This window comes from Larus michahellis, chromosome 8, assembly GCF_964199755.1.
Source record: "Larus michahellis chromosome 8, bLarMic1.1, whole genome shotgun sequence".
Taxonomy (NCBI): Eukaryota; Metazoa; Chordata; class Aves; order Charadriiformes; family Laridae; genus Larus; species Larus michahellis.
In genome coordinates this window covers 4,739,178-4,764,845 of record NC_133903.1, presented here as the reverse complement: position 1 = coordinate 4,764,845, position 25,668 = coordinate 4,739,178, and the positions used below count along the sequence as shown (strand labels likewise).

At 40.7% G+C, this 25,668-nt stretch overlaps 1 protein-coding gene across 5 annotated transcripts in view; it reads left to right on the top strand.

The window, feature by feature from the left end:
- Positions 1 to 25,668, top strand: part of SMURF1 (SMAD specific E3 ubiquitin protein ligase 1) — a 44,572-nt gene that overhangs the window by 8,446 nt on the left and 10,458 nt on the right. For 2 of the 5 annotated variants that reach the window (XM_074597375.1, XM_074597374.1), the window contains exons 2-8: positions 19,259 to 19,297; positions 19,968 to 20,076; positions 20,689 to 20,822; positions 20,944 to 21,009; positions 21,919 to 21,994; positions 22,343 to 22,581; positions 23,410 to 23,494. In XM_074597375.1, the coding sequence (XP_074453476.1) occupies positions 19,259 to 19,297; positions 19,968 to 20,076; positions 20,689 to 20,822; positions 20,944 to 21,009; positions 21,919 to 21,994; positions 22,343 to 22,581; positions 23,410 to 23,494 (748 nt within the window). Of the gene's footprint in view, positions 1 to 19,188; positions 19,298 to 19,967; positions 20,077 to 20,688; positions 20,823 to 20,943; positions 21,010 to 21,918; positions 21,995 to 22,327; positions 22,582 to 23,409; positions 23,495 to 25,668 lie in introns of those variants that run through there. The other 3 variants (XM_074597373.1, XM_074597372.1, XM_074597371.1) reach the window with 2 other exon arrangements.

The window sequence follows — 25,668 nt, the reverse complement described above, 5'->3', positions numbered from 1 at the left end:
CCTCAAGTTGATGAGGTCTTTCTCGATACGTTTTATTATTTGGAGTAAAATGGCATTTTTGGTATGAGTGAATTAAGAGGAATAGCATTTTTCTTCGACCTTTCAATATGTTTGCATTTTTGTCTTTCATAAAAGTCTGCCTATTTCCTCTAATGGTTAGACCAAAATAAAATGCATATGTTCTTATCAATTTAAAGTTTCCATCTCTTGTTTACTTCACAAAATGGCAAATTAAATTGTCCATGTGTTAAAATCTATTCTTCTAATTAATCTCCCCAATTTCCAGGACACTATATTAAAAGCTCTCCTTTGTATTTTTCACCTTAAAATAAAGGTTAAAAACCCACTGAAGATGCCTTTTCATTTATTTTGAATTCAAGGCAACTGCTAACATCAGTCTGAACTCTTTTTTTTTTTTTTTTTTTTCTGTGGTCGTGACTTTTCTTTCTCGTGCCCCGAATGTGGTTTGTGTTGGATCCCCAAAGTAAACCGGATGTTACAGCAGAGAAGTCGGTCCCTGTAGTCAGTGTTTTTACATCTTCTAGTACACAGGCTGTATGGCCCAAAAAGTTTCTTGAAAAGGAAACATCTACTGAAATGCGTGTGCTCCACTTTCCTGAAGAGCAAAAGCCAAAGAAAAAAAAAAATCCAGACTGCATATGAAAATTAATTGAGTGTATGGATTGTGCTGTTGCTTTAACATCTTTTTTTTTTTTTTTTTTGACTACACAAGTGCAGAATTTACAAAAGCAAGGAATTTCAATTTGATTAAGACTGGCAGTGATTCATATATTTCCAGGGGAAGCCTTGTTTCTCTATCCTTGCATCTGGTGTGGCTTGTTTTTTGTTTTTTTTTTTAACCTGTGCAGGTAAAATTCCGTGTAGAATCAGAATTAAAATGCAGAGGTATCATATTCTACAAGTGTGAGTCTAATTAGTGGCTGCCTTGTTGTTGAAAAAGGCTTCTTTAGTGTTAACGGGGAGAGAATCCATTAGATTTGGTAAACTTTGGGTTCGGAATTGAGTAGGTGAACGTAAGCTAAAGGTCTGATGTCTTTTGAAAGAAAAATTGGGTGAATTTTCTGGGCTCTGGAAATGATAGTTACTTCAGCGTTATATAGCAGTAGAAATTCCAAGCAGTCTCTCTTGTATCTCTGTCTTAAAAATGTCTGCAGACAGGTAACCATCAAGCTAAGTACTATGGTGAGCATGTTGATAGTTCATTTGTCTGTAAATGCCCTTTTAAACAACAGATCAGAGAGAACAGAAATGGTTTGGTGCAAAGAAATAAAAATACAAATGTCTGAAGTGTGAGGGCTTTTGGATTTTGCAGAGAACTTCTGCGTATCTGATTTTTCATCTCCCAGCTATTTCTTACATGAAACATTTTTATACTGTCATCTGCTGATGCATTTAACCCACTCCTGAAATTGTTTTTAACCAGAGTGAAAATACTTCTGTTGGGGGTCCCCCTTCCACAGATGAGTGCTGAAATAAGGTGAGAGAAGGTTACAAGGCATAAGTGAAGTTTGGGAGCTTCGGCAAGTGGCTCAGCTGTTTGAGACGCAGCACAGCCCACCAGCATGCGAATGTACCAGAGTCAGAGAAGGATCCAAATTGTGAACTTACTCTTTAATGACTTTGAACTTGGTGGTTGTGTGATGTAGCCAAGTTAAACTCCCGTTTAAATCTCTGCCCTTGCACCTTTTCCAAGAGATCCTATAATTCATTAAATACTCCACCATTAAATTTGCTACTGTAAAAAGCACAGGCTATAGCAATAAAAGTCTGGCTCTTTGTAAGACTGACTTCTGCATATTGTGCAATAATTACCTAAAATACAGTATGCTGCATGTACAGCTAATATGCCGTAATAGGAGCACCTACATCTTTTATTCCTTCTTCCCAAGAATTTTAGGGAATTGACTGCTAATAGACTTTTTTTCGAGACTTATTAATTAGATGTGTCTGTTACAGCACGATAAACCAGCCCAGGTATGAGAGTCAGTTGGCCAGACTGACACCAGCACGTGGCCTCTAGATCTACTTAGGGTAATGTAATCAGTTCCAATAATTGCACTGTCACCAGCTCTTATTAGTGGTGCTTATACCTGGTCTAGTAGCAGACTTAGGCAAACAAAAGAGACATGTAAATGGGTGCTTTTCTGTGTTGTGTTCTTTGGTTTAAAATTAAATACCTTCTCAGAGTTAGAAGGGTCTGTCTGGTAACAGGATAAATACTACTTCAGAATAATCCAACAGCTTGGCTTGGGCTTGCAGTCGCAAGTGACTGTTTTGTTCAATCACAGAAGTAATTTGACGTGTCTACAAATAATGTTTCGATAAACTTCAATAGAAATTAGCAAGCCAGCCATCAAATGGGATTTATAAAAAGTTGCTTGGGAAAATGTGTTGTAAGTAGTCTGCAATTCAAGGCATTTCCTTCGCAGGATGCTTATCGAGTCTGCATGTGCTACTTCCAAATTGAACGAGAGCGTAGATGAGAACTATTTTTGATAGAAGGGAGAAAAAAAGAAAAGAAAGCCCAGTTGGAAAGTAGTACCAGTTTTTCTTTTTTTTATCATTGCCTTAGGATGTAAATCTTACAAGTGTGCGGAGAGAAAACAGACTTTGAAACACCAGAAGGAATCAGATTAATCTGTGATGTTTGAGATGATGCTGGTGGTGTAAACGTGATTGAAATAGTCATTAGAGAAGTGATGAGTGAATATACTAGAAGCCTTTGGATAAACTGACTTCTCTTTTATAGCCCGTATACCAAGTAAAGACAAAATGTCCCTCTTGTTTCTGTGATGTTTCTTCACCAGGGTGGCTGTATCAGGTGGAGCAGCTGCCAGTTTTAAGGACGGTCATGCTTCCAGATGCTGATGTAGAGCACTTTTTGGTTTTGTTTTTTTTTTTTTTTTGATGATAGCAGCAACCAAAGCCTTGTGCAGGGGGTCCTGGTTGTGGCTGCCAGCCTCTTCTGGGGTGGTGCAACTAAGATCTTGAAAGACAAAGGAGAAAAGGATCCACCAGATATTTTTACAAGGATCTTCTGGAGTAGAAAGCTGATATTAATCAATTTTCTAGGTTTTTGAGGTTTCACAAATCAGCAGTGAAACCTGGCACACGGAAGCTGTCTATAGATTTTGGGAGACAGCACTGCCTTAGTTTCACCATCAGGCTGATGGATAAACTTAAGGGATGAGCTTAATCTTCTTTCCAGAGTACAAAAATGACAAGGCTGAAAATGGGATCACACCTGTCATTCTCCTCTAACTAATTTTTGGCTCTTCATCTGATTTCAGTCAAGTTTGATAAGGGCAGAGATGTTACACATACCGGGTCTCCAAGACTCGTGGAGATAACTAGGAGACTGGTAGAACGAATTCCCCCTTCCGTGGTCCACCGGTGCGGCGAGGAGGGGTCCCCAGTCCCGGTCCCAGCCGTGTGGACAGGAGATGTGGAAGGAGCAAGCTGGGAGAGGGGGAGAGGAGCTCTGAGGTAGGAAGGAGAGAAAAATACATGTATTAAGTCCACCACATGTCTGCAGGTAAATCAAGCTTTGTGAATTAAACTCCTAAATGCACAACTGGACTGAGACTGTTTGGGTTTTGTTGTTTGGTTTTTTTCTCCCAGAAGTTAACAACATTCTCCAGGGGAAACATCCAGATGACTTTATCAAGCACCTGTAATAACACTCCCCACACGTTTGTTTTGACTTAGGGGTTTTGTTTTGCTTTTTAACCCAGATGAAATTGTGCGTTAATTCCTTACACAAAGATTCGTCTGCATCCTGTGAGCACGTCGCTCACAGCATCAGCCAATGCATCAACCTCCTACTGGCATTTTTTAATTAAAAGAACAGCACTATCACTTCAAATTAGTGCCACATAGCTTATTTTAGTAAGGAGTGAAATGGTGTTTAAAGGTTGTTCTCATATGAAAATTGTTTATTAAATTTTGCTGTCTTTTGATTCTATCTCGTAGTTTGTCATTCAGTGCTTAGGCAATATCAGATTCCTAGGTGTGCGAGTCCTGTTAGCGATATGAATGCAAACAAAAAGCTTGCTTTTAATATCTCAACTATTTGATAAACAAGAATCACCTTCTCAAAAACAAACAAACATTACATGATGCTATGGTTCCCACAAAGCACGCGTTTAGCCTGTTTTCAAGTGCATTCCCTGTGTTGAGAAGGTAGTGAAGAAACAGATATTTCTGGGAGCTTCCGTGTCATGAACTGTGAAGAGATGTTTTTCGTAGTCCTGTTCAGGGAAATTGTTAGGCCTCCGTTATACTAAATTACTGGAAGATCAAGTAATATATCGAGTGAGAGCTAGCGCTAGTGAGAATTTTCCTCATACGGCGTTTCATTTTATCTGGAATATTAGCAGTGTTAACCATCTGTACGAAATGTAATGTATTGAATCTATTTAATCAATTTAAAATGGAAAACAAACATCTTAGGCTTTGATTGAACCAGCTGTCCTCATGTATTGTTTTTTTTAAGATATTAAATTTTGGGCTTTGGATGTGTTAATATAGTAGTTTGATAAAGAACTTTTTGTCTAGGAGAACTTTCTTCATTTTTTTTTTTGTTGCAGGACCCTGCAGCCAAGTGGTGTCACTTGCATAAAATCCAATGTCTGAATATAAAACATAAATGCTAAGGTTGTATAGGAGAAGGCACAGTATCTTTTCATTCAAGCTCCGGTTTATTTATATAATACCTTTGATAGAGGTATCTCAAAGCAGTAGTGGCATTATAATTTATTGATGTAATAGACACTGACATTTTATACAAGGAAAATAGCAAACAGTTGCTGTTGCAGGCAAAGTGATGAATGTATAATGTTGAGAAAACTGTAACCAAACATCCTGGTCAAGATAGTTCACTAAAACATTTTCATCAAGATCCCAACCGTTGTGACTGCGGATTCACTTGGTATTAGAAAGGGTGTTTCCTTTATTGAGTGGCTTGCAAACTGTTCTTAAAAAAATTGCCCGGCATGGGGGGAGATCCACATATGTTGCTGTTAAGCCACTGACTTTGCTAAGCCAAACTGACTTTGAAATGAAAGTGTTTAATTTTTTAATTTAAAAAAAAATATAGCTACCTGCAGACTTTATGTTATCTGTTTTTGTTCTAAACTGTATTTTTATTCTGCTCTCTGAAGCCAGCCTGTAACTAAAACATTCCTAGCATCTTTTGGCTGGAGATTTAGTCAAGGATGCTTTTCATCCTGCTTTCAAGAAGATGATTCCAGCCTTTCTTGAAGCTGCTCCAAAGGAAATTTCCTTCTGTAGCGGGTATGGTGACAGTAAGGGAAGTCACTGCTTATGGTCCAAAGCCTTAGTGACGTCCTCTTGCTGTTGTCATGTCCTACCATGCTTAATCTGGAAACAAGTGGAAATATTTAACGTAGCTAGACGGTACGAGATAAAGTCTGGAATCACGCTGTATCCGTGTTGTAAGTTACGCTTGAACTCACGCAACTCATGAGTTGGCTGTTAGCAGAATAATATGGATAAATGTTTTATGGGCGCGAAGGAAAGGGCCTGTGTCAATGTCCATCGGTGATAGACCTCCCTCCCCACCTCCTGACTAAATCGAAGGGTGTTTGCCGTCACGGATTGGTTTTTCTTGCTCAACTATAGATTGGCTCTGACCAGTCTGTTTGTTTTGTTGTTCATCCCTGGTGATTGTCAGTAGCGCTGGGCTGAATAAACAGAGACTATTGATCAAATTTGAAGTCATTAACTTGGCAGTTTAAATAGATGCTGTCCTATATAATCAGAACAAGGGAGTAACACATAGGCTGATACGGCTTTATTCTGAATAAAAGCCTTCTTTTCATGAAATCTTGTTTGGTGTTATTCAGCTCTCAGTTTTGTGCCTCCCGTAGGTCACACGAGAATTACACATTTTGCTTAAAATACCTAAAGTGAAGAGGATGGCTTTGCTTGTGTAAGAGAATGATGACCCTGGTATAATGTGGATCTCCTGAACTTTGATACTGATTGCAAATTGTGTTTGGAAGAAGGGGTTGCTAGCAGGAGGTTAATGGTTAACCACATCCAGGTAGAGCATGTTTTGGGGAGGAAAACTGCTCAGCGTTACCATCCGTCTCCAAGCGAGCAGCCTTACTTCCAGCTCTGAAGCAGTCGCGGTTTTTGATTGTCCATCTCGCTGCTGCTCAGCTGAGAGAAACACGTGCCTGTTAGATCTGGATGTTTATACTCAAACACGACGGGTGATTAATTATTTCTGAAAGAAGACGTTCCCTTTTAACAGCGACTGCCGTGTGATGTGCCTGTCAGCCTTCTAAATCACATTTTAGATGGAGCGTGGCCGGGAGAGACGCGGAGTAGTTTGCTGTATGTGTGCTGGACTCCTGGAAGACCCGTTACAGACGACCGGCGGGGTGGCGTGAACACAGCAGCGAGGAGCAGTGATAATCTCATTAATACATGTGCATCGTGCGCCCGCAGACAGCCCGGTGCTCCTGAGTCACACTGCTGCGAGTCCCTCGAGAGCGTGCAAATTCAGCAGTAGGATGCGCGCATATTGACCCACATTTCCTCGGGCAGAGCAGCAGCCACGTGCAGCTCGTTGCTTGGAAATCAGCTGAGAACTGATGTAACTTGGTTCATCCAGCATTTACATGGGCCGAGCCAAAGTGCTTTTAGGGATTTACCACTTGGGTGACTAATACGTGATTAGGTGGCTTGTAGAGAGTGTGTGTACGTGCTTCTTGTAGACAAGGCTTGCTGTATAACAACGGCAGCAACAAAAGTCTCTTGTGCATCTTTCTCTCATTGTAGCTTTTAAATAAGACTGGTTATTAAATCAGATTTTTTTTCTCCACGTAAAAGCTTTCATACTAATTCCCGGGCAAGTTTGTTACATGGGGATGTTTTTCCTGCAACAGATGGACAAATGACCTACAGAAGGAAATAGTTTCTGCACCGGGGTTAATAGAACAAAAGTAGGTGAATGAATGATAAAAATTTGGCTTCCAAAAGCTATTAATATCTCTGTAATTGCAGTCTTTTTTTGGAACAAGCCTCGCTTCTGCCCTGTTCTCCTTCCCCCTCTGCCACAGCTTCCTTATTCCCGCGCACACACACACACTCTCACCCCCATCCTTCCCCGTTAACCGATGCCACCGCTGTCACCTCCCGCTCCCCACGCGTCCCTGCGAGTTCGGCAGGGCTGGCGCAGGGCCCAGGCTTATAGCCCGAGAGGAGCTGATGGAGTGGCAGGGATCCAGCATCAGTGCGGGTGCCCTTCACAACTACACCCCTGCGTTCCAGCCTCCTGTGCTGTTTCGTTTGTAAACAAGGAGGGTTTGAGCTGAGCGCTTGAACAAATGGGGAAAAAAAACTGCCTAAAGAAAGCGGAGAGCGATTTGTAACATCTTGGGCGGATGTTGAAAGGGATTATAACAGGCTGAATAATTAAGAAACAAACTACTGAATTTTAGAGTTGAAATTTTCCAGGAATTAAAAACAATATTCTAAAACAGCTGATACTTTATTCAAAATGGGAAGCGATGCTAAGAATTTAATTTGGGCAAACACAATTTTTGGGTTTTTTCCTTTTCCTGAATTTAAACTTTGCGCCTTTATTTTAGCTTTTGTATTGGAAATGACTAAAGTAATTTTTCCCTTTTTGTAGCTAAGCACTTAATCAGTCTGAATTATTTTTTTTTAAACTTTACCTGGACAGTCAAGGTGTCATTTTTCCAGTTTTTTGTATGCGCCTCTTGAATCGTCTGGAACCTGATGGATGTAATTCGAATATGAAGTGGTAATGAAGACAGAAATGGGTGTGTAGCTGTGTTTTGCCCAATGTCGGTAAGCAGAGTTGCTGTAACTGGCTCGGGGTTAGTGTTCCTGCAGAACACCGGTCCGGCGGTGGTGGCTGCCAGGGCCGATCGTGGGGTGTCTGTGCCTGTACCAACACCCAAGCGCTGCTCAGCCCGACTGAACCAACTTAGAGAAAATACTGGATTGTGCTTTATGTGAAACCCCGCTCCTTTCTCGACATACGGTGTCAGTTGTGTGTGACGAATAAAACTGCTCCCCTCCTTTTTAGTACAGATTTGCTACAGCAAGGTATCCAGGTGGTATTTTGAACAATTCTCTTTTTTCCTTTTTTTTTTTTTTACAGTAATAGCTTTACTTGACTGAGTGTTTTTAAATCAAATGCAGTCTTCCCATTTCAGTAATCTGTACTGTCTGTTCTGTATTGACAGCAGCTAAAACCCAGCAAAAGAATGGAGGTTAAAACCATTCACTAAACATTACACGTACAAGAGCTGGTAACAAGGTAATCATCAAGAAGAGAAGCCACTAGAATGTTTTAATTCCATCTAACTTGGGCAAATCCTACACTTTTCCCCAGAAGACACTAAAGGCAACCTCAGTACTGACATCCAAGTTAGGATCAAACCGTCGTTTATTATAAGCTATTAGGCTATGCTGCTTCTTTCCAGCACCAGCTCCATCTTGATGATCCGTTATGTTCATTATCCTCAGGTTGATAACGACAGCCCGGGGAGCTATGGGAAGAAAGAAGCACTTCTGAATGAATTCCAGCTGGTTCAATTTTTGCCTGTCCATTCGCTAAGTAGCCAGGAACAAAATGAACTCATTGCTCTAGGCTTTTGTACGCTGTTAACTCTTCACTGAATATTGACTTTCACCGCCCTGGTTTTTAAATCTGAGCTTGCTCTCGGTCTGTTCAGCAAGTACTATGCCATCTCATCTGTTTGTTATCATGCTTACCACAAAACGAGCAACAGATTTGCGAATAAGGACAGCAAAAGCTGTAAGAGCATGAAAAAGTTTCTTTGGGAGTGAGGCCCGTGGCTTTGAAAAGCTTTATATGACAAAACTTGAGGCTTTTTATGTTTCTACCCAGACATGCCAAAAAGCACTCGGCATACCTCAGTTAAAATACAAGCCCGGAAAAACAACTAGATGCGCAATAAATTAGGGGAAGTTTATAAGTCCTTAGTTAACCTGAGATATGTGGGTTTAAAGAAATGATAGGGTACTGATGCCTTGCTTGAAAGAAAGAATGCTTTTCATTTACTTGTGAAAAAAATTTGGGGTGTTGACTGTGGCTCTTGGAAAGTCATCCAGTACCTGCTGGAATTTGCGCTGGTAGCGGTTACTGAAGTTGTTGGTAATGCTAGAAGAGGTGCTTGGTAAGTGTTAGTCTTTGCAGTAGATGTCTAGCAACTGCTTGTTACAAGATTGTCCGATAATTAAAGAAACGCAAAATGCGCCTGAGTTACACTAAACCAGCTCACACCCGGTGCACTGTTTTTCCTGAGGTTTGTTCCTTTTATATATCTAATATTCTATAGGCTAAATTTCTTTTTCTGTGGAATTTCTGTATTGGAGATTCTTCACTTGAATGTTTCAGAATAAATGAAAAAATGTGGGTTCTTGAATATTGTGACCGTGGTGGTCGTCAGTGTGTTATACGTTTAACGGCAACTTCTAAAAATTACTCCGGCAAAGTTTGTTGTTTCTTATTTTCAACGGTTTTAAATATTTTTTTTTCCCATTTTTCCTGGCAGTTCATTTCAACATCAGCAGCGTCCTAGTCACCTAAGCAATTCTCTTGCCACCTTCTTGTTCTTGGTTCGCAGCTTTAGTTTACCACCGAGTTGAGGAGTCCTACTCTGACTGGAGCCAAACCTGTATATTTAGTTTTAAGGCAACGTTCCATGTGAATTGTTTAACTGAAACTCTTCTACTGATACATTTAAGCCCTCATGGGATGAACTAATAGTTTACATAGTTTACAACTTACACATAACTTAACGCCATTCATTTTTTAAATAACAATGTTCTTGGTTTTAAGCAATCTACTTAGGGCTTGATGAAAACCAGACATTAATTCTGCACTGTTTATTAAAATATCCCCAATGGAAAATTTTGTTCTTATAAAGCTGATTTTTGTACGTTATTTAATTGCAGTAAGATATCAAAGAAGCTAAATACTGGTTCTGTCTGGAAAAACAAATCTCAGTTCTTAAATTGAGATTGAGAATGTGTTAAATTGCATTTGGTTTTCCTCCTTTACAACAGTGTTTAACATTCAGATTGTTCTGTTGAAATACTGACACTACCTGTATGTGAAGGGCTGTAAATACCAGCCACTCTTTGGAGATACAAAACATATGTTTTAGGTTTTAAACTGAAAAAATATGCTTAATATTGGCTTGGAAGTTTTAGACTTTTTACTGTTTGACAGAAATTCAGTGTTTCTATTGAAACGTTGCTTGGCTCTATCTAGTCAAACTTTGGCAAGGTTTTCAGTACCGAGGTCTCTGCTTTCACAGCTTTCACGTGTTTTGCAGTGGAACGACAGTCCTTTTTTCTGCTTTCTGCAAAACAGGCAGATATTTTGAGGCAAGACAATACGTATATGAAGAAAGCTGGAGATAATACTGGGTTCGAAAGTACAAAGTCCTGTGTTCTGTTGCTGTCATTTCAAAAATGTTTTGCTCCACGGACAGGACCCCAAGGCTGGATTTGTTTTAATTATTTATGGTATGATTGCTTGGGCTTTCCACTAATTCTAGGTGTACGGTAAGCATCCGCAAATGTGTTGCTTCTGGTTTTGATCTCTTGTTCTGTACTTTTTCCTCCTTTATAAAGCAGCAGAGAGCAGTTGTGCAGGTTTTCCTCACAGACTTAGGAAATGAATGTCTTGTAAAAGCTTTAAGTCCATTAATTGGATGGTCTTTCGTAAGGGGAGAAAAAAGCTGCTGTTAATACAGAAATATACTGGTAACTCAAGTCGCACAAACTGGTTATAAAACATACAGTTGTAGTAGTAGTATGGGTAGCCCCGTAGAGTGTATCTGGGAAGAAGGGAAATCTAAATTTCTGTGTTTTATAGTGAACATAATATTTATTGGAAAAGCCTTTTATGTACTGAATTAGTAAGCAAATGATCAGCTGCACGGGAGAGTCCTTACAAGCTTCTGTTTGGTAATGAAAATAAGGCGTTTAACACTTTATACATTTAACTTATGAAAGTGGAGATCAGAGGCATGTTAAATTAAACACACCTAAATGAAATGCTGACGGGGCAGTAGACTGTGCTGCGCAGGGGCTCTTCTTCTCCGTTAGAGGAGTGTCAGCTATTTAATATGTAATTTCTGCCTAAGTAATAGCTAGAGCGTTCAGGGGAGGTGTTCTGTATTTCGTTAGTAATCCACTGTTGTTCGTCTAGCATTTTCCAGAGAAAGAAATCTATACGTCTGAAGATTTGGCCAGTGTTTCTAGACAGGACCTTTTCTTTCCTGTGAGTACAGGAGAAGGGCTGGGTTTGAGCCTGATCCCCAGCTCTGCCAGGGACCTGTTGGGAGCAATGGTGGGTTGAGCACATGGGCCTGTTCGGAATTGACGTTTGTAGAGATTTGAAAAAGGTGCTTTGAAAACTCCCAAGTGTTAAAAGTGCAAAATATTTTTGGCAATCTTAGTAAAATTCAGTTTGGAATCTGAGTTATGAGTGCATGTGGGTGGAGGAACATGTTTTTCATGCTTTAGGAATTTTTTTCCAGATGCTTTCTCAGTGCTTGGGTAACTATGAAAGCTAAGTATTAAGACTTCAGCATGGATTTATTCCTTAGTTTTAATGTAACTCAAGAAAATCGAGCCACGTGGTTTCGTGGTGGGTTTTTAACTTCATTATGGCGATGATGTCGCACGGCGCGTGTTGGTGTCTCGTTCAAAATGTGAGCACAAGTATGTGCAGATGAGCCTATCTTGCCTTGAAAATATGAATTATTCAATGCAAGCGTGTGTGGTTGGAGATACAAAAGGTGTGAGGGATGAAATCCAGAATTGTGTTGATCCCCATAACTACAACCTGCGCAATGGAGCGTGGAGTAAATATAAAATGCCATTTTGTATTTCCAGGAGAAATCTTCTCATTGAGAATGTTTAGCAGTCAGCTACGAGATTGTATTTGCCCGGAGAACAGGATATTATTCTGTGTGGTTTTACCAGCAATTTTGAATTCTTTCCAGATATTTCTATTTCCTACTAGTGTATACAGAAGCTGACACTATAGCTGAAGCCTGAGCATACACTTTGTTTTCAGAGAGTTGGGAGACCGTTTGTGGACACCTTAACAAAGGAAAAGCTCGATGGAATTTGGGAAATCTCTCTCTACAAAATGATTATTCCACTTGGTTGTGATTCTGACAAATGTGTTGGTGGGGGTGGAGGACTGACTTTTAAAAGCCATACAGTGGATATAAATGACTTTATGTTCTGTTAATGTTTTCTCTGGTAAACCTGTGTAATTGATACGGTGTTTTTTGAGAATGGCTGTAAACTGGAGATAGTAACAACTGACTTACCTCTTGAATTCCAGTTTTCTAAGAAAGTGGTTATGCTTTGAATGTGCTGGGAGACAGTCTGCAAAGAAAAGGTACGAGGAGGTGAGGGAAGACGGTGCTTCAAGGGCATCTTCTTGGTGACAGAGGAGGCTTCGCCAGTTACGGTCTCGCTTTTGCCCTGGTGTCTCTGACATATTTCTTACAGCTGAGCAGTCGCTGTAGGGCCAAGAAGAACGGTTAGCCGAAGGTGGTGAAGCAGCAGTTTATGAAAGGTTTGCCCAAAAAACCAACCCCTGGAAGTACAATTTGAGTGAGAAATAGGAACTTCATGTAGATGGAATTTGCCTCATGGTAAATGGGGCAAATAAATTCCATGGGCAGCTTCTGCTTCCAGAGCTGAGGCTGGGCCGAGGGCATCTCTGCCAGAGTCAAGCAGTCGGGGGTGCTCGGGGGTGTTATGTGTGTCTAGGAAATAGGAGACTCTGCAGAGAGTATGAGAAGGTTCTTGGCCTGGATTAGAGGAAGGCATAGCAAAGTCATAAGAAAACGGATGTAATAGCTGGGATTTAATGAAAGATTTAATCTGGGAGGTAGCCTTTATGTCAGGCGTTTGTTATGGGTGAGCAGAAGGAGAAGAAGAGAAAGAAAAGTTACTCCGAGGGGTAATTGGATATGCTTATTTCCTCTTCTCTGATTTGTGTGCCGTTCTCTGGTTCTGTACATCAGCATTCATTCAGTTTCCTATTGATCTCCCCCCTTTTTTTTTTTTTTTTATCCCTGCAAAGTTCTTCAACAATTCCATAACTCCCAAGTTTCTCCAAGATTTACATCTCAATCAGTTCATTCTTAAACTTGCTTTACTGGTCTTGTGTTGCGCGCAATCTCAGTTAACTGGGAATTTAATGAGTCCTGTTTTTCCGATAGTCTTATGCTGGTTTTTTTTATGATTTATGTTATTGAGGTCTAAATTGGCCCTTGTTGGTGAAGACTTGCTGTTGGTCAGTGCCCAGGAGGATTTTTCAGTTTGAGTAATTCTTAGGAATCCGGGAGATGAAACTCGTGTTTTGTCAACTTGGTATTGTTTGCAGTACGAGGACTGACTCTCGTTCGTGACGGGTTTCTGCTTAGGTAGGACGGAATTTTGGTTCCTGGCTAAGTAGATACTTTAATGACATGTTAATGGACTAATAAAAATGGCTTTTTCTGGGTGTGTGGTTTTTTGAAGATCTCTTCAAAGTTGTCTAGTGTTTGCAACTGGCTGCGCGAAGCCAAGTTCAACCCACGAGGAAAGCATGCCTTGAAAAGAGGCTTTGATTTTTACTGCAGCCTACACAAAAGGGCCACAAAAAGGCTTCGTGTATCAAATCGAGCAACTCTTTGAGGACTGAGGGGGTTTTTTAATGAAGCATTGCTTTAATCTAGTAGTCAAGGTCTGTTTTAGCATGAGTTCAGGCATAGTCTTCCAGAGTCAGGGCATGATGTATCCTGGTCCTGCAGTCTGAGGGGTCTCGGGGGTTTTTTCGTTGGTTTACGTGTCAGCTTGCAAATCTCGTTGGCACCACGATGCTAAGATTGTTAGTGAAGGCCACTCGATGTACACGTCTGTATAAAATTAGTTCCATACAGCTAATTGGTTTATTTAGTAACTGTAACGGAAGACTTCGGTTTTGTTTATCTTTTTCTGCATGCTGGGCGCTGCAGCGATTCAGATTCGGTTACTGAGAAGTTAAAGCAGTCCGTGGATTTATGCATTTCAGTCTCAAGCAGACGGAGAGAAAGACCAAAAGTATTCCTAAAGCAAACAAAAAAAGGACTAGAATAGAAACCTTGGCCTTTGCGGTGACAATTTAAACTCCAATTTGTGAATAAAGTGGTATATTTCAGTTCAGTGATGTGGCCAGCTGTAAAGAAACTGCATTTTTACACACTTGGTGCCTTTAGCCATCTTTCCTTTCCCATTAAACGCTTTCTCTTGTACCCTACCAAGCATTAATGATTGTCACCCTTTAAAAAAAACAGAACACTTAAAACCTTCATGGGTTGCCTAGTAGTAGAAAATAAAACCAGACATTTATCTGCAGTGAAGTCTCATTTGAAGTTCTGTGCAGAGAAAAGGAACGGTGAGCAGAATCGTTCGTAAAGGCGCTTTGGAAGGGGTGGCTTGTGGTATTCAGAGTATTTTCCACAAAATACACTGAACCGTTTGGAAGAGATGTGATTTCACATAACAGATTCAGCAAAGATTTTAATTGTGGGCCACAGCACTTTGGGGCGTTAAAGCAGCATGTGGTAAATAGCTGATGTGTGCTTTTTGCTTTTTGCCTTTTTTTTTTTTTTTTTTTTGGAGGCATTTTTTACACTTCGAGCACATTATTTTTGCTGTGCGGCCTTCTGAGAACTGTTTTTTCAGAATGGCAGAATTTTGCTGTGGAAACCAGCCTGTAACCGGCGTGCGTGAGGATTCCGTCCTGCTGTCGTACAGCAGAGCTGGAGCAGCCCTACCTCCAGCACGGGTTTCCAGCTTCACAAGTCCAAAGTTAGGCAGACTTTGAACCATTAGCAGAAATGTTTCCATTACTTGGGTACATCAAATTTGATCTGCTTTGCGGCCAGTTTTATTTTTCTGTGGTGTGCAGTAACTTAAGTTTCATTTAATGTCAAGATCTTTATTGCTCTCTCCTCCGAAGCCTCATTATTCTTCTTTCCTTCTTGCTTATATCTTAAAACAAACCAGCCAACCTGTGATGCTTTTAATGATTATGCTACATATCTCTGATTAAAGATGGTCTACACAGAAGTAAATATTAAGTAAAGCCCTTTCTACGTCATCAGCCTGCTGGCCTGTGTTTATCTTCTGTCAGAAAGGAAAACGAATGTATCCCGGAATCTGGCTGCCTGTTTGTACAAGCAGAAATGATTAACCTGGAATATCAAAGGGAAGGCCAGAGATGGCTGAAAGCCGTGTTTGCCAGCATCGTTCATTACGACCTTCCCCCTGCTTTCCTAAGGAAGATGTGGATGTACTCCTTGTTTGTCTGGTCTTCAAAATTAACTTGGGTACTAAATTGAAGGCCTTCGTTAGCTCAGATCCTATCCACATGTAAAAGTCCTTATTTTGAGCAAGGAGGCTCTTACCTGTAACTCACAAAGTGTAAATGAATGCAGTCCCAGGTGCAAATTTGCCTGCTATTTTGCATGGGTACAGGCTGGGACCCATGGAATATTTTCACCGCTTACCTTTTTCTTTTTTTTTTTTTTCCTTTTTTCTTTTTTTTTCCCCTAGGTCCCAAAACACAACTAACTAGTTTTTACGCTGAAAACAGCTGTAGCATCTCGGTGCTGCGCAGCTGAAAATCAGTGTAGCATCTCAGCCCGGTGCGGTGGGACGGGGCGTGTTGTGTGTGAATGAACGCGGCGCCCGTGCGGGGCCGGCCGTGCCAGGGCTCACCTGCAGGCCGGCCACCAGCCTTCGAGCGAGGAGGAACGTGCAGATGAAGGCTTTGATTTTTGTCGGCTGGTTTTGTTTCCTTGGGGATGCGTGAAATGGTTCCTCGCGCAGGAGGAGGAGGAGGAATCCAGTCTTTCTCTGCCTGCTTCGGGACCGTGCCGGTCCTGCTGCAGAGATGGGTGCCTGGGTGGCGAAGCAGCAGTTTTCTGATGCAATTCTCGGCTGGGTTGTTCAGCCATTGGGGCAGCTCCGTGCTTTCCTTACTACACCCGTCTGTAGTTTGCTCCTGCGGCACCTCCTGAACCACAGCAGATGATTCATTTCTGCTTTGGAAACAGGGTGGACAACCGGGGGCTGGCAGAGGAACCACTCCACTCGCTCAAGTTACATCTGCATCGAAGCCATCCCCAGGGTGAATACTGACTTTGTATAAGGCTCGTCCTTTCTCCGCCTCCTGCCAAATATGCTTTCACGCTAGCGCTTTACCCAGCTGGCTAATTTGGCCTTTGAAATTATCTCAATAATGTCAGGTACTTAGAAAAACATTCCCATCCCTTTATAAATATTACAATCTAGATGTAAAGACATTGTTTCAGTGTTGTTTGGGATCTCTTGTATTTTAAAAAAAAAAAAAAAAAAAAAAATGGTTCCTCAGTGCTGCACAGCAATCCAGAGCGGAGTATAAACAAATACTATGTCAAGCCGAAACAAGTCGGTTGACTTTGAGAAGGCAGAATGTAAATGCCCAAGTCGGGAGAATTAGTGCCTTTTGGAACATTGCAACAAATGCGGGGAGACTGCTCCTGCTGACAAGCCCTAAACTTTCTTGCTTAAAAGAAAGAAAAACGAAAAGGAAAAGCTCTTTCAAAAGAAGGGAAACGGGCAAAGAGGAGGATTGTGCAGAGCTCGTGCAAAGCGCATCTCGGTTGCCTGGTTCGCGGATAAGTGTCCGTCCCGTTCTCCTACACGGCCTCTGATGCGGGGATAAAATTAATAACTTTTTAAGCCTTTGCAGCTAAATCTACCCAAGTTCACAGGTTTTGGGGCTGGAAGCAGGAGCAGTCGGATCCTGCTAGCAGGTTTGCCGAAGTCCTGCGGGAGACAAGGCATTTCAGAAGCAAACCTGGCACATCCCCAGCTTTGCAGGGCAGGGAGAGGCTGGCGGCTCCGCCGGCAGGGTTTCATGTCCAAGCCTCCCCTTGCTGACCTTTGTCACCCATTTTTTTACTGGAATTTAGAAATCTATGGCTTTTAAGTGATAGAGCACTTCCAAAAGATTTTTTTTTTTGCTTGAGTGGGCTTAATACGCAAATAGTGGAACAGAGCCAATGGTCCATCTCGGGCAGCCCGATTCTGGAGATTGCTCCATAAAGGTTTATTTCGGCTATTAGCCGCTGTGCCAATATTTTTCTTACAAGAAAGAGTAATGGTTTTTGCGACCGAAAATTGAGGGGTTTGCAGGCTGCAACTGGAAAATTGGCAGCCGTGCTCATCTATTCCAGACTGAAGGCCCATGGCAGAGGGAAAAGAGTTAAATGAAAAAATAGAATTCTTCAAAAATAGCTTTAGAAACTTGCGTTGCTAGTTAGCTCCAGAGAGCACACCTGAAACACAGAATAAAGGTAATAATTAAATAGTCAGCCTATATGCAGAGAGTTACAGATGGCATACTTTTCAGGCTCAATAATGTAGTCTTAAAATTTGGGATGGGGGGAAAAAATGAGTTATTTCATTAAAAAAAAAAAAAAAAAAAAAGCAAAGCTCCACCACTTACAGGAACTTTAAAATTGCTTTTGGCTGGGGCTACAACATACACGTTTTGATTTTACCTGTATTTGTTCCCTGTTTTTCCTGGTATTTTTTTTGCTCTGAAGCACTCGCAACAGGAAGAGGAAATTAAAGGTTGCTCTGTCGTGCTTCCATAGCACAGCGGATGGCGGTTCTGTAATCCTGTTTTGTTTCAAATTGAATTGCCCTCGTCCTGCAGACTTTTTCAGTCAGTTGTTAAAATACAAGAGAAGCTTTCTCTGATTATGCAGTTTGCCAATGTAAGAAATAAGTAATTTTTAATCCGTTCTAAAAATAGTTTCCTGGTGCGGCTGCTTTAATTATTACTAAGATGGAGGATTTGTGTATTTTTTTCCGTGAACATCTGGGTTAAATAGTGGACTTCATTGGTCTGTTTGCTTGGCATGTGAGGTGAGACGGGTTTTACTCTGCTCGCTATATTAGGTGGAGAACATTGCCCTGGAGTTGCGAGGTGTAAAAAAAAAAAAAAAAAATATATAAAGCAAATATTTGTTCCCATATTTTTGCTACCGCGTCTTCACTTTCCCAAATACGGAGTTAAGGTGAGACTTGAGGGTAAGTCGGGAGCAAGGTGAGACAGAGATGAGAAGGGGTGCCTGCCGGGGAAATGGCCATTTGAGTGTCTTCTGAGCGTTCATTCTCGTCATGAAAGATCAGAACTGGGTGGAAAAGAGACTTGCCTCCAAAATAGTTGGGTCTTCTATAGTTCTCTTCCTCTCTTGGATCCTAGTTTTAGATAAGTTAGAGCTCTAATATTTTCATCTTTGGCTCTGTAGTTATTTTTCCTGGCCTGTTATAAGAGTTTAATGGATACTGAACAACTTGGATTGCTGAGATCGTACTGAGCGGTTCTTATTGAGAAGCAAAATTAGGCTTGTGGCTGGTAATAGACCTAGTAGAAATGGAGATTGATGCGAGTTTCCTGATTTAATTTTTGCTTAAACTACTGGGCTATTTTGTAGAATTGGAGAGAGGGAAATGACGTCTCATTTGTGGCCCTTTTAAAGGAAAACATATTGATGCAATTTTTTTTTCATTCTATTTTTTTTTTTTCCCCCTCCTGAGTGAGGTCCTGTCATACTTCACCACAAAACCTAAAGCCTTTCTGCGTTTGCAGACTGCTTGTGCTGCTCTAGCACACCTATAGCACTGCCATGCTTTGCTTTGCGATCCATCACGTCCCTCGTATGGGCAAAGAGCAGGAGGTTGCGCCGCATTGGATGGGAATTAGCGTCGAGGTCTCCTTCAGCAGTCCCCAAACGGTTCTTGGTTCGGAAACTGTTTAGTCCTTGTTCTAAAATGGGTGGGTTCTGCAATAACACAACAATATTCTGGTTTAGTATTTGTGTAAGCATGCGGGATAGAAAATTAGGAGGTTTTAACAGAAAGAGACATTCATTAAATCTTCTGTATATTGTAACAATGGAACAAAAGCAAAGGAAGTTTTTTCTTTATTTAAATACATATTCCAGTCACAGATAAAGAAAACAATGCTCGCATTAATTGGGTTTTTTTTATGAATTACGATCAGGTAGTATTGTAGCTGGTATGATTGCCGGAAAGTTGATGTGGTTTTTTATGGTTTTAAGTTTTCTTTATCTGATATTTTGTTTTGCAGTATTATGTGCCAAGAATCTTGCAAAGAAAGATTTCTTCAGTAAGTATGCCCTAATTGTATAACTTTCTGCTCTTGATTAACCAGATTTAGTTTTAGATTGTGCATTACTGTCGTGGCTCATCTGTGTTTGTCATTTGTCCTGTGATTCCATTCTTGCAGCAACATTGCGTTTCTACACGAGTAGACGTTGCCCTGAATTTGATTTAGATAGCGTAGGCTCTAGGGTTGGAAAGACTGAGGACTCAAATTCTAGTTGAAATTCTGGCTGATGAGGCCCCAAGCAGGTTGTTGCTCCCAATTCCGTGTGTGGGGTACCGAGAACATCCATCTCAAAGACAGCTCTACCTGTAAAGCATTCCAGGGATGAGTGAAGTACCCCAATGCTGCAGGCTCCATATTATGTTAAGGACTGAATAAAAGTGCCTACTTATCAGTATGCCTGGGTATGCGCTGTTAAATTAAGCTAGTTTAACCTTTTGTTTTCTAAATCGCACAATTTATGGCGGATATCAATCTGTATGACAGAAGTGCATTATCTAATTAGGAACTCAGTTCTCTATTTTGGATTTATTAAAATAGTTTTAGGATAATGGCAAATTCCCTTTCGTGGGGGAGGAGGAGGGAACAAGCAGGAGCTCATGATAGCATTATCTTGGAAGAAACAGACCAAAGAGTATTATTTTTTAATAGCACCTTTTCCCTTCCGCAGGACTTCCTGACCCATTTGCAAAAATAGTTGTTGATGGATCAGGTCAGTGCCATTCAACTGACACTGTGAAGAACACATTGGACCCCAAATGGAACCAGCATTACGATCTGTGAGTTGTTTGTAAGGTCATACGTAAAAAATATTCCAGCGATTTATCTAGTAAATGGAATAATGCAAGGGTTGGCACTGCACCTCCGTTTCGCATTAGCAAGAAGAGTCCCATTTGCTGAGGAGAACTGATTTTTTGCAACAAGAAATGACCTGTTAATAAAGGAGTGGTACTTTGCTCTTAGTCGTTTGAATTTGGAAATACCTGTGTGTCAGGTACACGGCACAGCTGCTTGGAGGAAGCTCTGCTGGAGCAGCACAGTCCGGCTTTTACAAAAGATTGTCCTTGTTGTAGTGCTTTATTTCGTTCAAATTATTAGAAACATAAATTTTATAGTTTTGTGCATTAATCAGCTTGTTGTATAGCTTTTTCTGAGGCTGGCTGTAGTTAAATTCATGCTGCAGCGATATCAATTTAACATGCAGTGTGAAATCATAGAGTGGTAATTCATTAATAACATAATTTCAGCTTAAGCGCTTCTGTATTTATAATAAAGCAGCGTGACCAATGTACTAAAACGTGTCAGAATTTGTACCAAATAACACGTAAATGCTGTAGAGTAAAAAGATGTTCTTTTTTCTAAAATGACTCTTCTGATATGTATTTTCCTAGATATGTTGGGAAGACAGATTCCATAACCATCAGTGTATGGAACCATAAAAAAATCCACAAGAAACAGGGAGCTGGCTTCCTGGGGTGCGTCCGACTCCTCTCCAATGCCATCAGCAGGCTAAAAGATACTGGATGTAAGAGCAATTCCTCCCTGGCGCAATCAATAACCTTCCGTGCCTTGGATCTGGGTAGTGAATGCTGTTCCCACCCAGCCCTCCCCGGTGTTTTGTTGATCTTTCCCATTCTCGTTTGCAGACCAGCGTTTGGATCTATGCAAACTAAATCCCACAGATACCGATGCTGTACGAGGCCAAATAGTGGGTAAGAATACTCCCGGCTAAACTTTCATCTGCTTGGGTAAATACACTACACGCACAAATGTATTAAAAAAAAAAAAAAAAAAAAAAAACAAAAACAAAAACAACAAACCTGCAGTCATTATTGCTCCCGTGCCTTTTCCGTGTTGTTTCTTCTGACTTTAATGGGATTAAATTGCATAACCTGAAATTTTTTGTTGTACTCCTACGTAGGAGTTTGTTTTCACTCGGTTGGTAGTGGGAAACAATATTAAACGGAGGGAACGCATCTGGCAAGGTTTCTAATGCAGCTCTGGAAGGGTAAATGTTGTTGTGAAACTGATTGCATTTGGAGCAAGGGGACAGGCAATGAAAATCTTCTGTGGTAAAGAGGATCCGGAGGAGTTAAAAGAAATTTTGCAAATTGCTGTTTTAATACCTTCGACTCCTGTAATCCGTTTCTAAATTTCAACAAGGCAGTGCTAGTTTTACGACTAATTTAACCCATTTTACCACGTTTTGCTGCCCCCCACCCAACCCGAGCTTTTCATTGATACATAAATATATTTGGCAAACCCCAAATTCTCACCGTAATGATGACATCTAGTGGTGAGTCATTTCTTGCCAGCTTACCTTGCTGGATCCTCATGAAACACAGATGTAGAACCCGACATGCTTGGTATTTACAGAAACAGACTCAGCTTAAGTTTTGATGTGGTTTGAAGCCTCTGGTTTCTCGTCTCCATTTTTAGAAAATCAGTAACGCTTTAGGGTTACAGAAGGAGTTTTGGTAAGTGGTGTGCTCTCGTGGGTAGGATGCAGTTTTCCTTAATATTTTACCCTTTATAAATGTGGGTTGTTTGGCTTTGTGTTGTTTTTAAGGGAAGAGTTGTTCTTTTATTATTAATTGTGTTTCTTTTTTTTTTTATTTCAGTCAGTTTACAGACACGGGACAGAATAGGTACAGGAGGTTCTGTAGTAGACTGTAGAGGGCTTTTGGAGAATGAAGGGTAAGGATTGTTTTCTTTACACTTAATTAGAAAAATGGTTTATATGTGGAAAGAATTTAATTAACACTAGAAATATTAAATATCAGTGTGACTAACATGTTGTCTGGGAATATGTATCAGGAACTAAGGTTATAGCTGGATACTTTCTTGAAGAAAATAAGCTAAACAGGATAATTTCTATTACCAGTGCTTCTGGCACTTCTCTGAGAAATTTGGGGTATAAAAATATTAAGAAAGTGGCATATCTTGGGTTAAAAGTTGCAGCACTTAATGGAGAGAGAGAGAGAACAGTTATTTCTGCATTCACTTCTCTTGTGATGGAAACTCTTGAAGTTTCCCCGTTTTCAGAACGGTTTATGAAGACTCCGGACCAGGAAGGCCGCTGAGCTGTTTTATGGAAGAACCGGCACCGTACACAGACACTACGGGGGCTGCTGGCGGAGGCAACTGTCGCTTCGTAGAGTCCCCCAGTCAGGATCAGAGGCTTCAGGCACAGCGACTTCGGACTCCTGAAGTCAGAGGTCATGTACAGACACCTCAGAACAGACCGCACGGTCACCAGTCGCCTGACCTACCAGAAGGCTACGGTAAGATTTTTCCATAAAATTGAACTTTTCCATAAAATTGAAGTGGTTTTTGGTTTTCTTTTTCAAAAGACTTCAGAGAAAAATGCTCCTGTTTTAATATATAGACGTGGTTTACCTGTTAGAACATGCAGCATCCACATGCATCTAATGGTCTGCATTTTGGAAAAGGAGCTAAGCAGTGCAGATGGGAGTTTGAGATTGGCTAATTAGCAGTTGGCTACGCCAGGATACACTGAGAGGTTGACGGTAAATTAAACATGAGTTTGTGGTATGATGCTGTTACAGAAAATTCACTGCTAATCTTGGCTGTGTATCTAGGGAGAACGAATGTAAAGAGCTCTTTAAACTAGAGCAGTAATGCTATTTTTTCCTTCCCCCTTGGCATGTTGTGTAGGTTTGAGCCCACATTTGAGGAAAGATCAGGAAAATATAAAAGCAACAAAGCAGCCAGTAGTACAGAAGATTAGGGAGGATAAGATTAAGGAGAATGTAAATCTCGGAAAAGACCACACCAAATCTAGGAGTAAGGAAAGCCAGTTTGGGGGTTTGGGTTGCCTCAAAGTCTAAAAATAAAAATGCAAACTAAAACATACTGGTGCATGGATTTGTGAATTCCGAAAAGAACACCAAAACGTGTAGTCAGAGTAAATTTGTGAAGACAGTGTTTAAAGACAAAACAGTCGATGCTGCAGGAGATCAGGTGGGATGGCTCAAGTACTTTCTCCTACCTCTGACAGAAAGATAATATGCTAATGGCTTTGAATAAACAGTTTATTCAGCTTTTTTTCAGATTTGTAATTAAGAATAATCTTTCTTCCCTTTTCATAGAACAAAGAACAACGGTACAGGGACAGGTTTATTTTTTGCACACACAGACTGGAGTTAGCACATGGCATGACCCTAGGATACCAAGGTACGTGTTTATAGTTATGAAGTCAGGGTAGGGTTTTTTTTTGGGGGGGGGAGGAAGGGTGGCAGGGAGTTGAATCACTAAGAGCAAAACTATATGAAATGCCCTGTCTAAATTTAAAGGGAGAGCTACGAGCAGAGGAATAATTTTGGATCTTTCTCGTTACCTTTTCACCAAACGTTAAGGATTGCTCTTTTTTGAAAGAAAGAATTATCTACTTGTGAAGCATGTAAAACAAAAGGGAAAAAACCATACATAGTCTTTCAGGAACTCCCATTTGACAATTTCTTCCTAAAATGTCAATGTGACATTTTTTTGTTTGTTTGACTTGGTTGTTGTTGTTTTTTAGTGAAGCCACAGATTTATGAATCCTACCTTATCTTTTTTTTTTTTTTGTATGAAAACAGTAAGTGTCTGCTTTCTTAAAGCCATTGTTTCCTGGGTATTGAACTCTTTTAACTTTTGCTCTAAAAAGTGCTCGCTTCTGCATAACTGAAGCAGAGCTTACTTGTCATCTTTAAACTTGAAGTGGTGTTGGGTTTTTTTTATTCTTCAGACCAATGAGTTGCAGCAAGAAAATTGGAATCCTCCACATGATTAATGTAGTAAAGCTGCTTTAAACCTTAACCTGCAGTTAATCCCGGTCTTTGTGACTAAGGTCTGGCGTTTTTCCTTGAGGAGCTCTGAATCCGGGCTGTTTGGCCGGACCACCTGCACACCAGATTCAAGAGTGAAACACAAAGTTTGTAACTCTTCAGCTGCTGCGCTGGCTGGATAATTCATGAATGTGATACAGGATATTAGAAAAATGATATAAAGTAGTGTAGGCAAAAGTGTTGATAAAACCACAGTATATGAAGGATATGAAAAATCAAGTCGAGAGGGAGAAAATAGCTGATGTTAGATTAGCTGGTGTTGTTGGAAGAAGAAATGACAGTGCTCATTCTTCATGCCACTCGTGTCAGGCTTGTGTGCCCAAAGCCTTGTCTCTTCTTCGAGTGATGCTGGTTGGCCTAACGAAAGGCATTGCTGCTTCTCTCGACAAATCCTAGAGCCAGGTTTTGAGGACCAGCAATGTAAGTGGAGACAACAGTGTCTTGTAAGTCACAGGTCGCTCTCGTTTTAGTTAAAGGTGGCTTTCTTACTACCAAGTCGCAGCGCAAAAACCTAACCTTGGCATTTAGCACAGATGTAGGTTAAAACTTGATGTAATCAGATCCCTGAAGTACTTTCAGATGCACAGCTGATTGAAACAAATGGTTACAGCCATAATCTTCTTTAAGGAGCCTAACAAAGGCTTGTCTGTCTGCCCGGGTATCTATCCCCTGCTGGCTTATACTCACTGGGACATTAATGAAGCCTTTGGTGTACAAAGCGTTTCTACCTTTCTAAAAAGGCTCTTGGTTTACTCGTTTATACTGATGCTGTATGGTTAGATTTAGGTAAGGAAATACAGCCCTGGATAACAGATGAATCTGTGCCAGCTGTCTAAAGAATATTTTACTTAACAGTAGCTTTTCTGTCTAAAAATAATCTTCAGGTTTCCCTCCTTCCTTTTTGTGCCGCTCTCAGTGTTTTTCTCTATGAGGTGGCTGGGACCCTAAGCGTTTTCAATTTTCTAGGTGTAAATACATCCCACGTATTGAATTCAAACACTGCCTGAAAGTGAGAGACTACCTTTAGCAGCACTTAAAATGATGCCCAGATTTATCTAGGATGAAAGGGGTGAATGCGTTGGTAAAGCCTTACTCTCAATGATTTATAGGTCAAATAATTAGGATTGTAACCTTGTCTAACTAAAGAGGTGGAGGGGTTTTTTTAGGTGATTTTAGTATTCGGCTGCCTTAGCCTCTTAACTTACTGGGCATTTGGAGACAGTGGTTGGTGCAGAGGCCTTTGCTTAATCGTTTGGTTTTCTGCACGCGGATCACATTAGTGTTAATGGGAATTTCTGTGTGAAATTTTTGCTACGAAAAAACGTCTCTTCCTCCTTTTGCAGCCCTCAGAAGCTCTGTCATCACCTAAATGATGATGCTGCATATTGAAGTTACTTTTAAGCTGTATGAATTTGTTGTTTTCAAAGCCTTTCCAAGACAGAAGACGTTTTGCTGATTTACCTTTCTGTATACCGTGCATACGCAGGGAGTTGCACTGCTTAGATCGAGGGTTCTAAAAAG